This window comes from Arachis ipaensis, chromosome B04 (assembly GCF_000816755.2).
Source record: "Arachis ipaensis cultivar K30076 chromosome B04, Araip1.1, whole genome shotgun sequence".
NCBI lineage: Eukaryota > Viridiplantae > Streptophyta > Magnoliopsida > Fabales > Fabaceae > Arachis > Arachis ipaensis.
Window position 1 is genome coordinate 128,385,147 of NC_029788.2, and position 15,711 is coordinate 128,400,857.

At 39.4% G+C, this 15,711-nt stretch overlaps 3 protein-coding genes across 5 annotated transcripts in view; 1 reads left to right on the forward strand and 2 right to left on the reverse strand.

Moving 5' to 3' along the window:
• Window positions 3,905–5,214, reverse strand: LOC107637321. Its single transcript, XM_016340750.1, has 4 exons — window positions 4,909–5,214; window positions 4,567–4,826; window positions 4,236–4,471; window positions 3,905–4,125 (listed from the first exon to the last, which is right to left on the reverse strand). Exons 1-4 carry the CDS (start codon window positions 5,212–5,214, stop codon window positions 3,905–3,907), a joined length of 1,023 nt encoding a protein of 340 aa, XP_016196236.1.
• Window positions 9,981–12,557, forward strand: LOC107635375 (EID1-like F-box protein 2). Of its 3 annotated transcripts, XM_016338845.2 has the most exons (4): window positions 9,996–10,155; window positions 10,236–10,329; window positions 10,908–11,686; window positions 12,183–12,557. In XM_016338845.2, exon 3 carries the CDS (start codon window positions 10,919–10,921, stop codon window positions 11,669–11,671), a length of 753 nt encoding a protein of 250 aa, XP_016194331.1. In that variant the 5' UTR covers window positions 9,996–10,155; window positions 10,236–10,329; window positions 10,908–10,918; the 3' UTR covers window positions 11,672–11,686; window positions 12,183–12,557. The 3 variants fall into 3 exon arrangements, with proteins under 3 accessions (XP_016194332.1, XP_016194331.1, XP_020977714.1); XM_016338846.2 differs by lacking the exon at window positions 10,236–10,329 and having other exon boundaries at window positions 9,981–10,155; XM_021122055.1 differs by lacking the exon at window positions 10,236–10,329 and having other exon boundaries at window positions 10,061–10,084.
• LOC107635374 (chaperone protein ClpB3, chloroplastic) overlaps window positions 13,272–15,711 on the reverse strand; it is a gene marked incomplete in the record, with an annotated part of 5,550 nt that continues 3,110 nt past the window's right edge. Inside the window, 4 exon segments of the mRNA XM_016338844.2 lie at window positions 13,272–13,774; window positions 13,970–14,896; window positions 15,125–15,390; window positions 15,559–15,711. Of these exon segments, the coding sequence (XP_016194330.1) occupies window positions 13,442–13,774; window positions 13,970–14,896; window positions 15,125–15,390; window positions 15,559–15,711 (1,679 nt within the window).

The following is a 15,711-nucleotide window of genomic DNA, read 5'->3' on the forward strand; positions in this document are numbered from 1 at the left end:
ATTATTATATTTTAAGATAATAATAATAATAATAATAATAATAATGTTTAGTTTTTGTTGCTATTTTTTTTTAACAAATTATTAATCGATATTATTTAGAATTTAATAATTAACATTTTTTTTGCAGGCTAACAGGAATTTGTTGCCTAGAAAACTCGATCCGCTCGATATCTTTAACGAGGTAGCCGCAGCGGCATTGGAGTTTACTGGATTTCAACACGTTTCACGAATAGGCAAAATGAGAGGTCATTTTGCAGTACTGAGTGCCTTGGTGGAACGCTGGCGGCCAGAGACTCACACATTTCATCTTCCGGTTGGTGAAGTCACGGTGACGCTGGAAGATGTGACCTATATTCTTGGTCTCCCAATTAATGGAGAGGCCGTTACGGGTAGATCAGACAGCAGTTACCAGTTTTTGGTGGAGAACTGCATTGCGTGTTTTGGTCAGGAGGCCGGTCCGCAAGATCACGTGTTGGGGAAGGTTAATATTGCATAGGTCCGGCGGTGCAGAGACAGCGAGTCGTGTGATACTCAGGAGTCGGTTGAGCGGTACGTCCGGGCACACATTTTCTGCGTGCTCAGAACTATTGTGTTTATGGATAAGTCGACCACTTCATTGAACTCGAAGTTTCTACCGCTACTTCGGGATTTTCACCGGATATCATCATACAGTTGGGGGCAGCCAGTTTGGCACATCTGTACAGATCGTTGTGTCGTGCATCACGATACAATTGTAAAGAGATGGATGGACCACTGACACTGCTTTTTGTTGAGCGTATGCCGCTCTTGGCACCTATACCCCGCGATCAGCTCGGCGATGTTGGTATTTCACTTGCGCGACGGTATTGGTTTTTATTGTTATTGTTATTGTTATTATTATTAATGTTATTATTACTATTATTATTATTATTATTATTATTATTATTATTATTATTGTGATTATTATTATTATTATGAATAAATGACAAATCCGTCCCTGACCTTTTTTACCGCGGACTTTTTCGTCCTCGAGGGTTGGGAAATACGTTAATGTCCCTGACTCCCTAGAAAACTAGACATTTTTACCCCTCCATTAGAGTGTCTCCGTTTAGCCTTGACGGAAAACGGTGACGTGGCTCCGTGGCGCTGAGCTGGCCGTAACGGGCTGCCACGTCGGCTGGGCTTTTCAAAAAAGGACAAATATGTCCCCAGAGCCCAAAACGCAGTCGTTTCTCCCACATCCCCAATCTATGAAATCCTTGAACCCTAATCCTTCGAACACAGTCTGATAGTGAAGCGGGTGAAGGAAGAAAGGGAGCATTGCGGCCATGGCATCCGAAGGAGTGTCGTCAAGCTCGAGAAGGGGCCCAGTTCGGAACGGCAATGATGGAAAAGAGGGGGTGTCACCAAGGTGCTTCTGTGGAGAAAATGCAATCATGTTCATGTCGAGGACGAGCAGCAATCCGAACAGATTGTTTCTGGGATGACCCTTTTATAAGGTAAGCAAAGGACATCTGTGTAACTCCATTTGTGTTAGGGTTTATCCTCAATTCCAACTTTTTCTGAGCCTTGAGGATTGATTTTGTGCAGGTAAGACAACCATGCTGCAAGTTTTTTTTGTGGCTGGACAAGCACGTAGCCGGTCTTGGTACTGGTGTTACAAGGTACCTGGGGCAGGAGCAAATTCTGCATGGTGAAGAGCATCTCAGGATGAAAGACATGGAAAACAGGATATTGTTGTTGGAGAAGAGGATAGAAACGTTAGAGGTTAAAAAAAATTCAATTGGGTGGAGCATATGTGTGATGTTTGTTGTCCTGATTTTTGCTTTATTTAGTTGTAAGGAATGATGTAAGATTGGTGAAAATGTTGGAAATAAAATGTATTAAATCATTTGTGCATCTGGTATCACTTTGGGTCATGTTTGTGATTATGTTTGTGTGTAACAAAAGTTGGCAAAATCACAGGAAATAGAAGTTTCAACAACTGATATTTAGAGTGTAAAAGTATACATCCATCATCTAAGCTGACATCAAAATAACAGGAATGCTACCATTAACATCTCCTTACTTGACAATTGATGTTTTAACTCAAAATAAAGACCCAAATCAAAAAAAGGAAATTGTATCTAGAATTTGTGGTTATCAGTTACATTGGGTCACATGTAAACAAAAAAAAAAAAAAAATATACATTGTTTTGTGTTGTATAAATTAGAGTAAAGGACAAATCCGTCCCTGACCTTTTTTACCGCGGACTTTTTCGTCCTCGAGGGTTGGGAAATACGTTAATGTCCCTGACTCCCTAGAAAACTAGACATTTTTACCCCTCCATTAGAGTGTCTCCGTTTAGCCTTGACGGAAAACGGTGACGTGGCTCCGTGGCGCTGAGCTGGCCGTAACGGGCTGCCACGTCGGCTGGGCTTTTCAAAAAAGGACAAATATGTCCCCAGAGCCCAAAACGCAGTCGTTTCTCCCACATCCCCAATCTATGAAATCCTTGAACCCTAATCCTTCGAACACAGTCTGATAGTGAAGCGGGTGAAGGAAGAAAGGGAGCATTGCGGCCATGGCATCCGAAGGAGTGTCGTCAAGCTCGAGAAGGGGCCCAGTTCGGAACGGCAATGATGGAAAAGAGGGTGTGTCACCAAGGTGCTTCTGTGGAGAAAATGCAATCATGTTCATGTCGAGGACGAGCAGCAATCCGAACAGATTGTTTCTGGGATGACCCTTTTATAAGGTAAGCAAAGGACATCTGTGTAACTCCATTTGTGTTAGGGTTTATCCTCAATTCCAACTTTTTCTGAGCCTTGAGGATTGATTTTGTGCAGGTAAGACAACCATGCTGCAAGTTTTTTTTGTGGCTGGACAAGCACGTAGCCGGTCTTGGTACTGGTGTTACAAGGTACCTGGGGCAGGAGCAAATTCTGCATGGTGAAGAGCATCTCAGGATGAAAGACATGGAAAACAGGATATTGTTGTTGGAGAAGAGGATAGAAACGTTAGAGGTTAAAAAAAATTCAATTGGGTGGAGCATATGTGTGATGTTTGTTGTCCTGATTTTTGCTTTATTTAGTTGTAAGGAATGATGTAAGATTGGTGAAAATGTTGGAAATAAAATGTATTAAATCATTTGTGCATCTGGTATCACTTTGGGTCATGTTTGTGATTATGTTTGTGTGTAACAAAAGTTGGAAAAATCACAGGAAATAAAAGTTTCAACAACTGATATTTAGAGTGTAAAAGTATACATTCATCATCTAAACTGACATCAAAATAAAAGGAATGCTACTGTTAACATCTCCTTACTTGACAAGTGCTGTTTTAACTCAAAATAAAGACCCAAATCAAAAAAAGGAAATTGTATATAGAATTTGTGGTTATCAGTTATATTGGATCACATGTAAACAAAAAAAAAAAAAATCATAATATCGTCAGCCTTCACTCATGTTGATTCCCTAGATGCTGGGTCACTTGGTGACGTTCTTTGGAAGACTTCCTGAGCTGCTGCTTCCTGCGTTGTGCCAGACTGTCCTTGAACCAGTGGTGCCGGTGGCCTGAAGATCTTCTGCTTTGGTCTGAATTTTGATGGTTTTGGGCGAGAAGTGTTGCTAACATCCTGATCCTTGACGAATACCTTACTAATACTCATTAACCCTTGAACTATATGGAAATCAGACAGATAAGTCCCTGACAATGCAAACTTACCATTGGGGGTGGAGCTGACTGGGACAAAGGAAGCACAACTAGTTGTTGAGAGCTGGTTCCTCCTTGCTTCTTAGGCTTCTTCGTCTTAGGCCTCCAGTTGGGATTTGATGGAGCTCCTTTGCAGGTTTTGTAGTTGTGGCCCTTTTCACCACACTTACTGCAAGCCACCGAGAATGACTTCTTCAATTTTCCACCTTGCATCAATGGCTTAGCAGGATCTTTCTATCTGTTGTGAACTTTTGGCCGTCCAATAGGTCTCTTGATGATGGGGGGTTCTGGTTGTGAGTACTCAGTACGAGGCCAGAATTCTGCACTGGGGACTGGTTTGATGCAGTGTGAATATGTCCTCCTGATTGATTCCATACACAACCAGGGGTGCACATAGTCTTCTGTCTTGTCACGCCTCTTCACAATAGCAGCAAGTGCATGTGTGCATGGCATCCCTAACCAAGAAATGTTTTCGATTTGATCATAGAACAAATACAAGTTAAATTATAGGTGATAAAACAATTAACAATGTAATTAACAGGTTATAATTAGATTTGTGGTTTACCGATAAGTTGCCATCGATTGCAGGAGCAGGTGTACTTAATGAGGTCCACATCTACCTTGCTTCCTTTGCGGCTCACTTCGAACATTTTTCTTTCATTATCTCCAACCCACTCTGCTGTCCACTTTGTCCCAAGAGTAAGTAGTCTTTCCATCCGTTTTTGTTGTACTGGTGCTAGTTTACCAGGGTGATTTTCCAAGACTCGCTTGTGATTTACCATCCTCCTCATCAGGTAACACCTGATTTCTTCGCACATAGTTAGGATTGGCTTGCAGCGGTAATTAACAATTTTGGCGTTGAAGACCTCACACATGTTGTTAGTGAGGTTATCAACCTTAGGCCCATGCGAGAAATAAGCCTTGACCCATGTCTCTGGCTCAAACTTGGAGAGGTATTCCCAAGCCCCTGATTCACTGCCTTCAGCCTTTCCATACAGTCTTTGAACTCTGCAACTGTTGTGCATCTGGCACACTCCCAGACAACCTCTCTTATGTATAAATCTTTGAACCTATTAACGAAGTTCTTCCACATGTGCATCACGCAGTTCCTGTGCCTGGCTTTTGGCATGACTTCCTTTAAGGCAGGGAGTAAACCCTGCATTGAACATGAGCAACCATCATTTACAGTTCAGCAAATATATGCAGTGCGAAATTAATGAACCAATAATGCATAATACCTTTTGTTGATCTGAAATGAAGTTCCAGCCATGATTTGCATCGTCTCCTATGTCTGCCTGAAGGTTAGTCAAGAACCATTTCCAGGCATCCTTCGTCTCAGCCCTCACAACCCCATATGCAACAACATAAAATTGGTTGTTTGTGTCTTGGGGAACTGCTGCTAGAAGCCACCCCATGTAGTATGTCTTGAGAAAGCATCCATCCAGGTGCAGCAAAGACCTACACCCTTCTTTGAACCCTCGCTTACAGGCATCTAAGCATATGTATATTTTGTCGAAAACAGGGGGAGCTTCTGGGATTGTCATAAGTTCCAACCTTGCATTAGATCCTGGATTAGTACTTAAAATTTGCTCACAATAGTCCCTTGTCCCTTGTATTATTCCTTCTCGTTTCCCATAATCTTATCCCTGGCCTCAACCACTGCTCTATACACCATCTTAGGATGGGGAGCTAAAGAAAATTCTTCCTTCAGGAATTCAGTTGCCTCCCTAGTGGTCATGTGTGGTTGGGTAGCCATCCTCTTCACAATTTTCTCCCTTGTCCTCTTGTATTGATCCTTCTCGTTGCCCATTATTTTATCCCTAGCCTCAACCACTGCTCTGTACACCATCTTGGGATGGGAAGCTAACAAAAATTCTTCCCTTAGGAATTCAATTGCCTCCCTAGTGGTCATATGTGGTTGGGTAGCCATCCGCTTCACTATCTTCCTGCTGATCCAATGCTGGTCAGCTGCGTTACTCCCTAAATCCCTTGCACAACTATGCTTTGGTTGGTATGTCTTAATTTGGTAACATTGCAGAGTTTTGTTATAAGAAAGATGAACCAAGAAATTGCACTCTTCATCCTTGCAGCCCACTCTCACTCTCTCCCTATCATTCTTGATCCACTTAACCTCCCTACCTTCAGTAATGAAGGAGTCCTTCACCACATCTTTAAACCGTTCAACAGTTGCAAACCTCATCCCTAACTCAAATCTGCCCTGACCATGAGCATAGTCATCATCAAACTCTGGAAACTTGTGGCCTTCACCTTCATCCTCTGATCCCATAGGTGTGTGTAATTCTTCGGACTCGTACTCAAACATGATTTCCTCAGGCTCTGTGAGGACTTCACTTACATAGTATCTCCCTACATTATCCATTCCAGGCCTATTGCCACCACCTCCTCCATCACTAGGCCCAGCAGCAGACCCTAAACCACCTTCACCAGCTGCCCCTTTTTTAGTCTGACCGCTATCTTCTCCACTTGGATTCTCCCTTTTACCATCTTGCACATTCTTCTTACCTTTCTTATACTTATCCTTCATCCCTTGTCTCTTTGTGACTTTCTTCTTGGGGGTTATCACCTTCTTTTTTTGGCTCCGTTACTCTTTTCCTCTTACCACCAACAGCCCCTATACTACTGTCAAAATCACTTCCATCACTCTCCAACCCAGCTGGTGGAGGTTTATATAATACATCTTCGGTGCTCTCATACCTATCATCCGATGAAGAGGATGTCTTTAATTCCTTTAATATTTCATCCACATCCACTTCATCGTCACCATCCTTGCCAGCATCATCTACTACCTCCGGAGCATCAACGGGGTGGTCAAAGTAAATGTGGAACTCGAGAGACTGTTGGTCCTTCACTAAGTTATCCCGCATTGCATTGATCCCTGCGTCCCCGGTTAACTCGTTCAGCCCAGACTCAAGCAACCCACTTGTTCGATCATACCAGTATACTGCCTTGTACGACTGGTATCCCAAACCCTTAAATAAGGTTACAAGGTCCCCGAAGTTCACAAAATCTAGGTCCATCTCCGAGAACCTCTCTTCTTTATCATTCTGATAAACAAGAACACCATCACTACCTCTCACAAAGCTACCTCCGTGGTGAAAAACTGGCACCACAAAAACATCCACCATCTGAAATTTACCAACAAACAACTATGTGTCAATACTACATTACATTCAAAATTTATTACATAACCCCCCATTGCCCTAACACAATACCTCCTACGACTACTACACATCATGCTCTAAAAACTATTTTTTGCCCTCATTACACCACTGTTACACACACTGTCAACATGCACGCATGATCACTTCACCCTTAGTACAAACTACAGAAACTTCAGGAGTAAGGAAGGCGATCTTACCTTGAAAGGAAGACGGCAGTGCTAACCTCCACAGTAACCTTCTTTCTTGCCTTCGACAGCTAATTTACCGAACGCCGATTGCTCTTTCACGTAGTGCAATTTTTGGAAGGAGAAACAGGGGGAGGAATTTTGATCGTTTTGGTGTTATGTGTATTGCGTGTGTGAGTTATGCTTAGTTTCGAAAGGTTGGGGAGAAACGGCTGCGTTTTGGGCTCTGAGGACATATTTGTCCTCTTTTGGAAAGCCCAGCCGATGTGGCAGCCCGTTACGGCCAGCTCAGCGCCACGGAGCCACGTCACCATTTTCCGTCAGGGCTAAACGGAGACACTCTAACGGAGGGGTAAAAATGTCTAGTTTTCTGGGGGGTCAGGGACATTAACGTATTTCCCAACCATCGAGGACGAAAAAGTCCGCGGTAAAAAAGGTCAGGGACGAATTTGTCATTTACTCTATTATTATTAATTCATAGTTAGCTTCGAATTCCTCTTCACTGTCATTATTATTTTCTTCCCAATCTATATCCCTGAGCTCATCAACATTGACCTCCTCTCCAACCTCGCCCAACTCTGACTGCTGTTCGAACTCAACGTACAGCTCTATCATCGGCACATGAAATTGAGTTTGTTGATAAATACATAACATCTGCTGCATACTGGCATCGTCAGTGATGGGCATCATTTGAAACTGTATCAGCCCACCAAATACTTGTACAGGATTCTTGTATAAAATATTGCTCACCTTTTTTGAAATGTGGCTTTGAATGTTATTACAAAGTCCATTTTGCAACTCTACAAAACTCATGGTACATGGAATAGCAAATGACAACGGACATTCACAAACAAAAGTTATTCCTCATGTGTGTTTAGTATAACCTCACCGTTATAATATACTCGTAAATTTGCAATATTTTCCATAACTGCAATCTCACCTAATCCGATTTTTTTGACACACCTGACTGCCAAAAAAACTCAGCACTACGACATATGTGTAAGAAAGAAGAATACAATGAGTAAAAATGGAGTAAGGCAAGCTGAATGAGAGTGTTGCTTCGTATTTATAGGCCGGACCCTTGTTTAAAATATTTTTTTAAAACAAAACGCAACATACGTTTTTAGTTTCTCCAAAAAAAAAAGCTGACAGCCCATAAAACGCAACCTGCGTTTATGAAAAAGCTGACACCAAAAAATAAAACACAAGATGCGTTTTGTTACTTCAAAAAAACTTTTTTTTATGCCCACATCAAAACGTAGCCTACGATTAGGTTAAAAGGAAATTTAAAAAAAAAATTAAAATGTTTTGAAAAAACAAAACGCATGCTGCGTTTGTCTTTTTCTCTCAAAAAATAAAATAAAATAAATAAAAACAAAGCTAAGCGTAACCCACGTTTTGAGTAACTTCCATAGCAGTGGAAATATTGGTCATGCATCCATTTTATTGGACAACACCAATACCAAACCCATAATGAAAAAAATGAGCCCTTTCAATTCCCTTCCACAATGAATAATCAATATTTCAATTTAGTTCAAGATCCAACCAAGCCCTATTATATCCATCCAAGTGAAAATCTACCTTAGTCTTGATTATCCCTATTCTCACATAAAACAACTACCATTCATGGAATAAATCATTCACTGTGACTATAATTTTCAAAAATAAATATGAATTTCTTATCGGCAGTTTCGTCTGTACTTCCTTCCGGCAGTTCCGTCCGCGCTTCCTTCCGGTAGTTCCGTCTGCGCCTTCTTCCGGCAGTTCCGTCTGCGCCTTCTCCCCGCAGTTGCCTTCATTCCGGTAGTTCCGTCCGTGCTTTCTTTCAGCAGTTCCGTCTGCACTTCTTTCTGACAATTCTGTCTGCATTTTGTTTCAGCAGTTCCATCTACACTTTTATTGCGCTCTACGTGCGCTCTCTAAAGATTATTCTTATCACACTCTATGCGTTCTCTTTGAAGATCACTCTTACTCTTATCGTGCTCTTTGAAAATCACTCTTCATCTTTTTTTTTTTTCATAGTTTTATTATATATAATAACAACAACAATAATCAATAAAGTCTTATTCTATTAAATAATATCAGGTATATAAATTAAAAAAAATATTTTAATTGCCATTGAGTTTTTTTTTATTTCTACAATAACTATCTATACAAAAATCTCTTTTAACTATTTTGTATATAATTTTATTTTAACCTTTTTTTATCTTTCAACATTTGTCGTCTTCTATCACATTCATGTTCTTGATTGAATATTCAATTGATTTTTTCTTTATCCAAACTAGATGATTAGATCCTGCTTCATATAACATGTTTTCTGGTCATATTCATTAAAATTTAGATACAATAATGGTCATTGGAGTGAGTGAGATTTTGAAAAATGAAAATATCTCAGAAGCCTACTTTGGTTTGAGTGTTTGACATAAGCAAACACACAAGCAAAACAGTTACACAAAGATATTTATATTTTTAATCACAAAATTGGAAAAGGGAACTGAAACTTGGAGCATTCTGGAGCTGCCACGTTGCTACTTGAGCCAACAAAAATATTTGGTTCCTACTTCCGACACAAAAAAATCTAAACTTTTTACAAATTACTATTTTTTTATCCTCTTTTGTTGGATCAAAAACGATGTTGTGGTGCTTCAAGCACACGCCATATTACGAAAATGACCTTCCCCTTATTACGCTAACGCCACGTGCACACGCTTATATTACCAAATTAAACTCGCTCTGTAAGAGCGACACGTGCCCCTTCCTTGGTTTACGAAAATGACCTTTCAGTTGGTACGCGAATGACACGTCATGGATAATGGACCCCACAGAACCAAAATCCACAATGCCACATCACTATGATGACGTGTCATTGGACAGGTGTCTCTTTTTAACTGGGCCTTGTTTCTTAAGGCGATTCTACCAACACCGTGCACTCTATGATTGAAAAAAATGGATATATTTACAGTTATCGTTGCAAATTGAAATCGTAGCTAGAAAACTATCTTCTTCGTTTTGAAGTTTGAACTCTCTGTTTCTCTCTGCATTTGAAAGTAACTACCTTGTTACCTTTATTTAATTCTTCTATGAAGTTTTTGTTTGACCAAATTGACCCTGCTGTTAGGTGAGTTACTCAACTAACTTGCTTCTTCTTCCTTGGAAGTTCTTATATTTATGTGTGTTGATCTTTGGTGTTTTTCTTAGCTTTGTGTTCTTTTCCGAATGGTTCCGGTGGTGGGTTTTTTCTGGGGTTATAAGGTTTGGAGGCTACGCTGAAAGCAGGGTGAATTGAACTGAGGTGACGGGAATTCTTTTCTTTTATGATTCAAGTTTTTATCTTTTTGATATTTTTGAAGTTGCTGTCACCAATTCCTCTCCTAAGTTCAATGCTTGGGTTTTGGGTTGATTTTTCATCATCTGGGGCTTGAAGGGTTTTGGAAATCTCTAATTTTGCCTGAATTGTAGTAGGAATTCACTTTTGTTTTGTCTCTAAGAGGAACCGTGTTGAAGTTTCTGTGATCCTTTCTTGGCTTTTTTCATGTGTTTGGTTGAGAACTTGAGAAAATGTAGTACTCCTCCATCCATGAATAATTGTTGGGGTGAGAAAATAAACAAAACTGAATGCTATACATTAAGTTTTGGTTGTACCAAATTTCTCTCTTGAATAGTTCATGGATGGACGTTCTAGAATATTCCGTTTTCAAGTTAGGGGTTTAGCATCGTTCGGTATTGGTTTCATTAGTTGATATTTACTTGATTCCATGAAGTAACTTGGTGTGTAGGCTTTCTCATATTCGTTGATATTTGATACCATAAAGTTTTTCAACAAAGAGTTGTTATAACTTATAATAATTTATTGAGAATTTTTCTTGCCAGGTGATGAAAAAATGATCCTCAATAAGCAGTACCGATGCATACACTCGGCTAGCTGCCAATGCACTAAAGGGCATATAAGTGAAGATGTGATATTCTTATTGTTTCATAATTTGAATTGGAATCCCAAGCTAATTGCAACTTTTTCATGTGTGTGCAAATGGTTTGATGATCTTGCCAAGAGAGTTCTATGGAAAGAGTTTTGTCGAACGAGGGCTCCAAGGATGATCCGTGATCTGCAATCCGGTGTGAGCCACATTGTTGATGGGAATTGGAGGGCCCTAGGAAAGCTGCTTATATACTGTACAGGATGCACACATGGTACCTTGTTCGGTCAAATTGGTATCCCCGGTCACTTTGTTTATCAGACTCGGTTTTCTAGAACTTCAGGGAAGAGCTTTCTTTTGCGACGATGCAGAACCGATGTTCTGTATGTGTCCTATCCTTGTGAGCATCCAGACCAAGGTGAAGATAAAAATATAGGATTTTTCCGTGGCGTGTTTAAGTCGTTCGGAACTTCCAAGGTCAGAAAGATGCTTATTAACAAGGCTGCAGAACTCCATCCTACACAAGTTTGCATTTATTGCAAGGCGAAGTTGTGGAACATGCGGCAGGCCAGAATGATCCCTCAAAGTGCTAGTTCCTGGTTGGGTTCCTATGAAGATGGTGTTGAGTATTATGTGTGCCTCAACGGCCACATGCTTGGGACATGCACCTTGTTACCATTGTCTGATTCAGAAGAGGTATCCTCATCAGAGGAGGAATAGTTAACTGATTCTTAGGTACTTTCTCTCTGCTTATTTATGTTTACATATATATATATATATCCATAAGAGTTCTTCATGATAGAAGTATAAAAGGATACTGTGGAAGATTTAGTTGGACAGTGGCATCCTCATTTCAACATATAATCCCTAAATACAATTTGTATTATTAGCACTTCCTCACCCAAGATTTTGTTGTTTCTCTTCTAATGCTAGAACTTGGCCTCACTTTAGGCTCAATTATCATGCTATTTGGTGGGTTTGTTAAATTTTATTTTTATTTTGGATCATTATCATGTTTAGTGCTGACTTTGATGATTGAATTTGAAGGATTTCCTTGCACTAAATTTATACATTTGGTAAAATTAGGCCTTTTTGCTATACCGTATAAGGTCTGATAGTATTGGTCAATATTAATAAACAAATTTTTATAGTTATATGGTCTTATCCATTCTTGAAGGTATATGTGATAACTGCTGTATTGCTCATAGCATCTCTCGTTGTCTTTGAACAGATTGGCAGCAAGTCCTGACAAGAAGGTTGAACTTCTGTGTCAGATTTCTCTTCAAGTGCACCATTACCATTTAGCTTTGAGCTTTAGGTTGTGGTGTGTCAAATCATGCCAGCATTTCCCAGGAAGGACCATGATGCTGAGAACCAACATTTCTTGTGAATTTTGGCATGGATGGTTGTTAGTCATTACTGCTAACTATGTGATATACCATGTATCGAGTGAGATTTTGTTGATGTAACACTTTCTCAGTATACCATGAGGATTCATTAGCATGTTATCAGAATCGCCACAAAATCTTTTCACTAGTTTTGTAGACTTTTATCGAGTTAAAATTAGTTTAGACTGAAAAGTACAAACCTAATCTACTTTCCTAAATGCTCCTTCCATTTCTTTTTATTTGTTGGTGCATTCTTAAATTATTTAAGTTTGTCTTATAAGTTTGTTAAAAATTTTAAAAGTATTTCTAAGAATTTCAAAAATATCTCTAAATAAGTAGGAGGGTTTGAGGTCAGAGAAAAACATATTTTGAAAATGATTATGATGGTGAATAGTTTTTTAAAGGGTAACATTGGAAAAAATGTTGACTATTTTGACCAGAAGAATTTGGATATAGAGATAAGATTGATGCAAATTGAAAACATTAAAAACAAAATTAAAATAAATTAAATTTTAAGAGTAATTTTGAAATTTTGAATAAATTTTAAAAACAAAAAGTATACTTTCTTTATTTATTAATTAAAGATATATTAATCTCACTAGATAAAGCTTTGTTGTTGTTATTAATTGAAAGATATATTAAAAAGTGTAACAAATAAAGAGAATAAGAAAGGACACATCTCAGAAAATGAATATGTTGACAGAAGAACGGGATTAAAAGTAAAGCTGATTATTGCGTAACGGAGTTCTGCAGTCGGGAAAATTTTGACCAAAACCGTGATTTAACATCCAAGTTCGGCACAGCTTAAAAACAAACTAAGCCTTGTTCATATTTAGCACTGTTAACATCACGAATTATGATGGGTTAATTTACTAATCTCACAGTAGATATGTTATTAGATAATATTTACAATACTTTTTGGAAGACAAATGTGAATTATGAAGTGTTGTATTTGTATTGATCATTGGTCACTAAGCAATTTTGTTACTATATATTTGATGCAAACTATACCAGGATCATTATTCAATCGGTTTAACAAAACCAATATACACTCAAATTTATGACACTTAGCATGTGATGCAATAAGGAACTATAAAGCCTTTCAAGATGTCTGTGGAAAAGGTTCCAAGCTGTCTTGAGTGGAAGGTTCTGCTGAATCAGGTTCAATCTTCCTAAAAGTAAGCTTTTGTTGGGGAAGTTGGCCGTTGGAAAATGCTGTGACCTCTGTGTCTATTAAGATTGTGTCTTCATCCTTGAATTCTCCTCTAAGAATGCCCTTGGCAAGTTCATTCTCTACATTCTGCTGAATCACTCGCTTTACTGGCCTTGCACCATAGTTTGGATCATACCCTAGACTTCCAAGAAGTTCAATAGCAGCATCTGTCACCTTGATTTTCATCTTCTTGTCCGAAATTCTCTTCTGCACGCGCTCCAACTGTAATTGACAAGAGGAGGAGTGTGTTAGACCATCGACTGTAACATGAAACTTCGAATTTTAACAGGTCAAGAATGTAGTTAGCATCAATCATAGACTGATCAAGCACGCTAATCCTAATGAGAATCATCAATTAATTTGGATATTAGAGAAATTTTCAAGTGTAGCTGAGAATGTACTTGGTAGTTAAATTACCTGTAACCTCACAATGCTACTAATTTGTTCACGATCTAGAGGCTGGAAAACAATATACTCATCAACTCTGTTCATGAACTCTGGGCGGAAAACAGCTCTTGCTGCGTCCAGTACGCGCTGCTTTATGGTTTCATAAGTTGATTCTTTCGACTCGGTCTCATCATCAGTGTTGATTATGTATTGGGATCCAACATTCGAGGTCATAATGATAACTGTGTTAGTAAAACTCACTGTGCGGCCCTGCGAGTCGGTCACTCTTCCATCATCCAAGATTTGAAGGAATACATTGAAAACATCCGCATGTGCCTTCTCGATCTCGTCAAACAGAATAACAGCATAAGGTCTGCGGCGAACCGTCTCAGTAAGTTGACCTCCCTCTTCATACCCAACATATCCAGGTGGAGCTCCAATCAATCTTGAAACTGCATGCTTTTCCATGTACTCACTCATATCGATTCTTACAAGTGCTTCTTCTGTGTTGAACAAGTAGGAAGCAAGTGCCTTAGCCAGTTCTGTCTTTCCCACACCCGTTGGTCCCATAAACATGAAACTAGCAATTGGACGATGAGGATCCGAAAGACCTGCTCTTGACCGTTGGATTGCCTCGGCTACTGCCCTAACAGCAGGGTCTTGACCGACCACACGCTTATGGAGCACATCTTCCAAATACAACAACTTCTCCCTCTCTGATTGTTGTAGTTTTGAAACAGGTATACCTGTCCACTTGCTTACAATTTCGGCAATATCATTTCCTGTAACTTCCTCCCTCAGCATAGACTGGCCGGAGCTCATGTATTCATCCAACTCCTTCTCTGCAGTTTCCAGTTGCCGTTGCAAGGAGTTCAGACTGCCATACTTTAATTCAGCAGCACGGTTAAGATCATACTCCCTCTCAGCCTGTTGGATCTCAAGATTCACCCTGTCTATCTGCATATGTAGAGATTAACCAACGATGAGTATCTGCTATTGATGTTCAATTACAAGAAAGTAATCTTTTTACATGATTAAATTTATATTCAATTATAATCAACAACACCACCTGTTTACTAACATGTTATTTAAGTTGATATAGACACAAGTACAAAACAAATTTCACATACATTTCATCAATCTATTTTAAACAAGAGAGTGAACACTTGAATAAAAATAACACACCTCTTCTTTGATTGATTGAATTCGAGTCATTACTGACTTTTCATGCTCCCACTGTTCAGTGAGCTCAGCCTGTTTCTCTTTCAAAAGAGAGAGCTCTGTCTCGAGACGATTTAGCCTGTCTCTTGAGGCCTTATCTGTATCATTTGTTAGAGAGAGTCGCTCCATCTCTAGTTTCAAGACTGACCGGTTGATCTCGTCAAGTGCAGTAGGTTTAGAAGTAATTTCCATTTTCAGTTTGGCAGCGGCTTCATCAACCAGATCAATAGCTGCAATTTGACAGTAGCTAGGAGTGAGCGTCTAACGTCTTATACATTATAAGCATCATTGATGCCAGAAAAGAAAATTGACTTAGAAGTGTAATAAAGGAGGATAAGCCAGAAGCATATATTGCTCATATAAAACTAATCTTTTGCGAATGCATAGACTATTATTACCTTTGTCAGGCAAAAATCTTCCACTGATATATCGATCTGAGAGAATTGCAGCTTCCACAAGTGCACTGTCCGAAATTCGGACCCCATGATGAAGCTCATACCTTTCCCGCAGCCCCCTCAGTATTGAAATAGTATCTTCAACTGTAGGTTGGT

Excerpts from the sequence above, each read along its gene's own strand:
- LOC107637321 (XM_016340750.1), bottom strand. The coding sequence starts at position 5,214 with ATGACAATCCCAGAAGCTCCCCCTGTTTTCGACAAAATATACATATGC. Across the intron at positions 4,827-4,908 it reads TCATTTCAGATCAACAAAAG|GGTTTACTCCCTGCCTTAAA; the intron begins GTATTATGCATT and ends TGTTCAATGCAG. Across the intron at positions 4,126-4,235 it reads CAATCGATGGCAACTTATCG|GGATGCCATGCACACATGCA; the intron begins GTAAACCACAAA and ends TTTCTTGGTTAG.
- LOC107635375 (XM_016338846.2), top strand. The coding sequence starts at position 10,919 with ATGATCCTCAATAAGCAGTACCGATGCATACACTCGGCTAGCTGCCAA.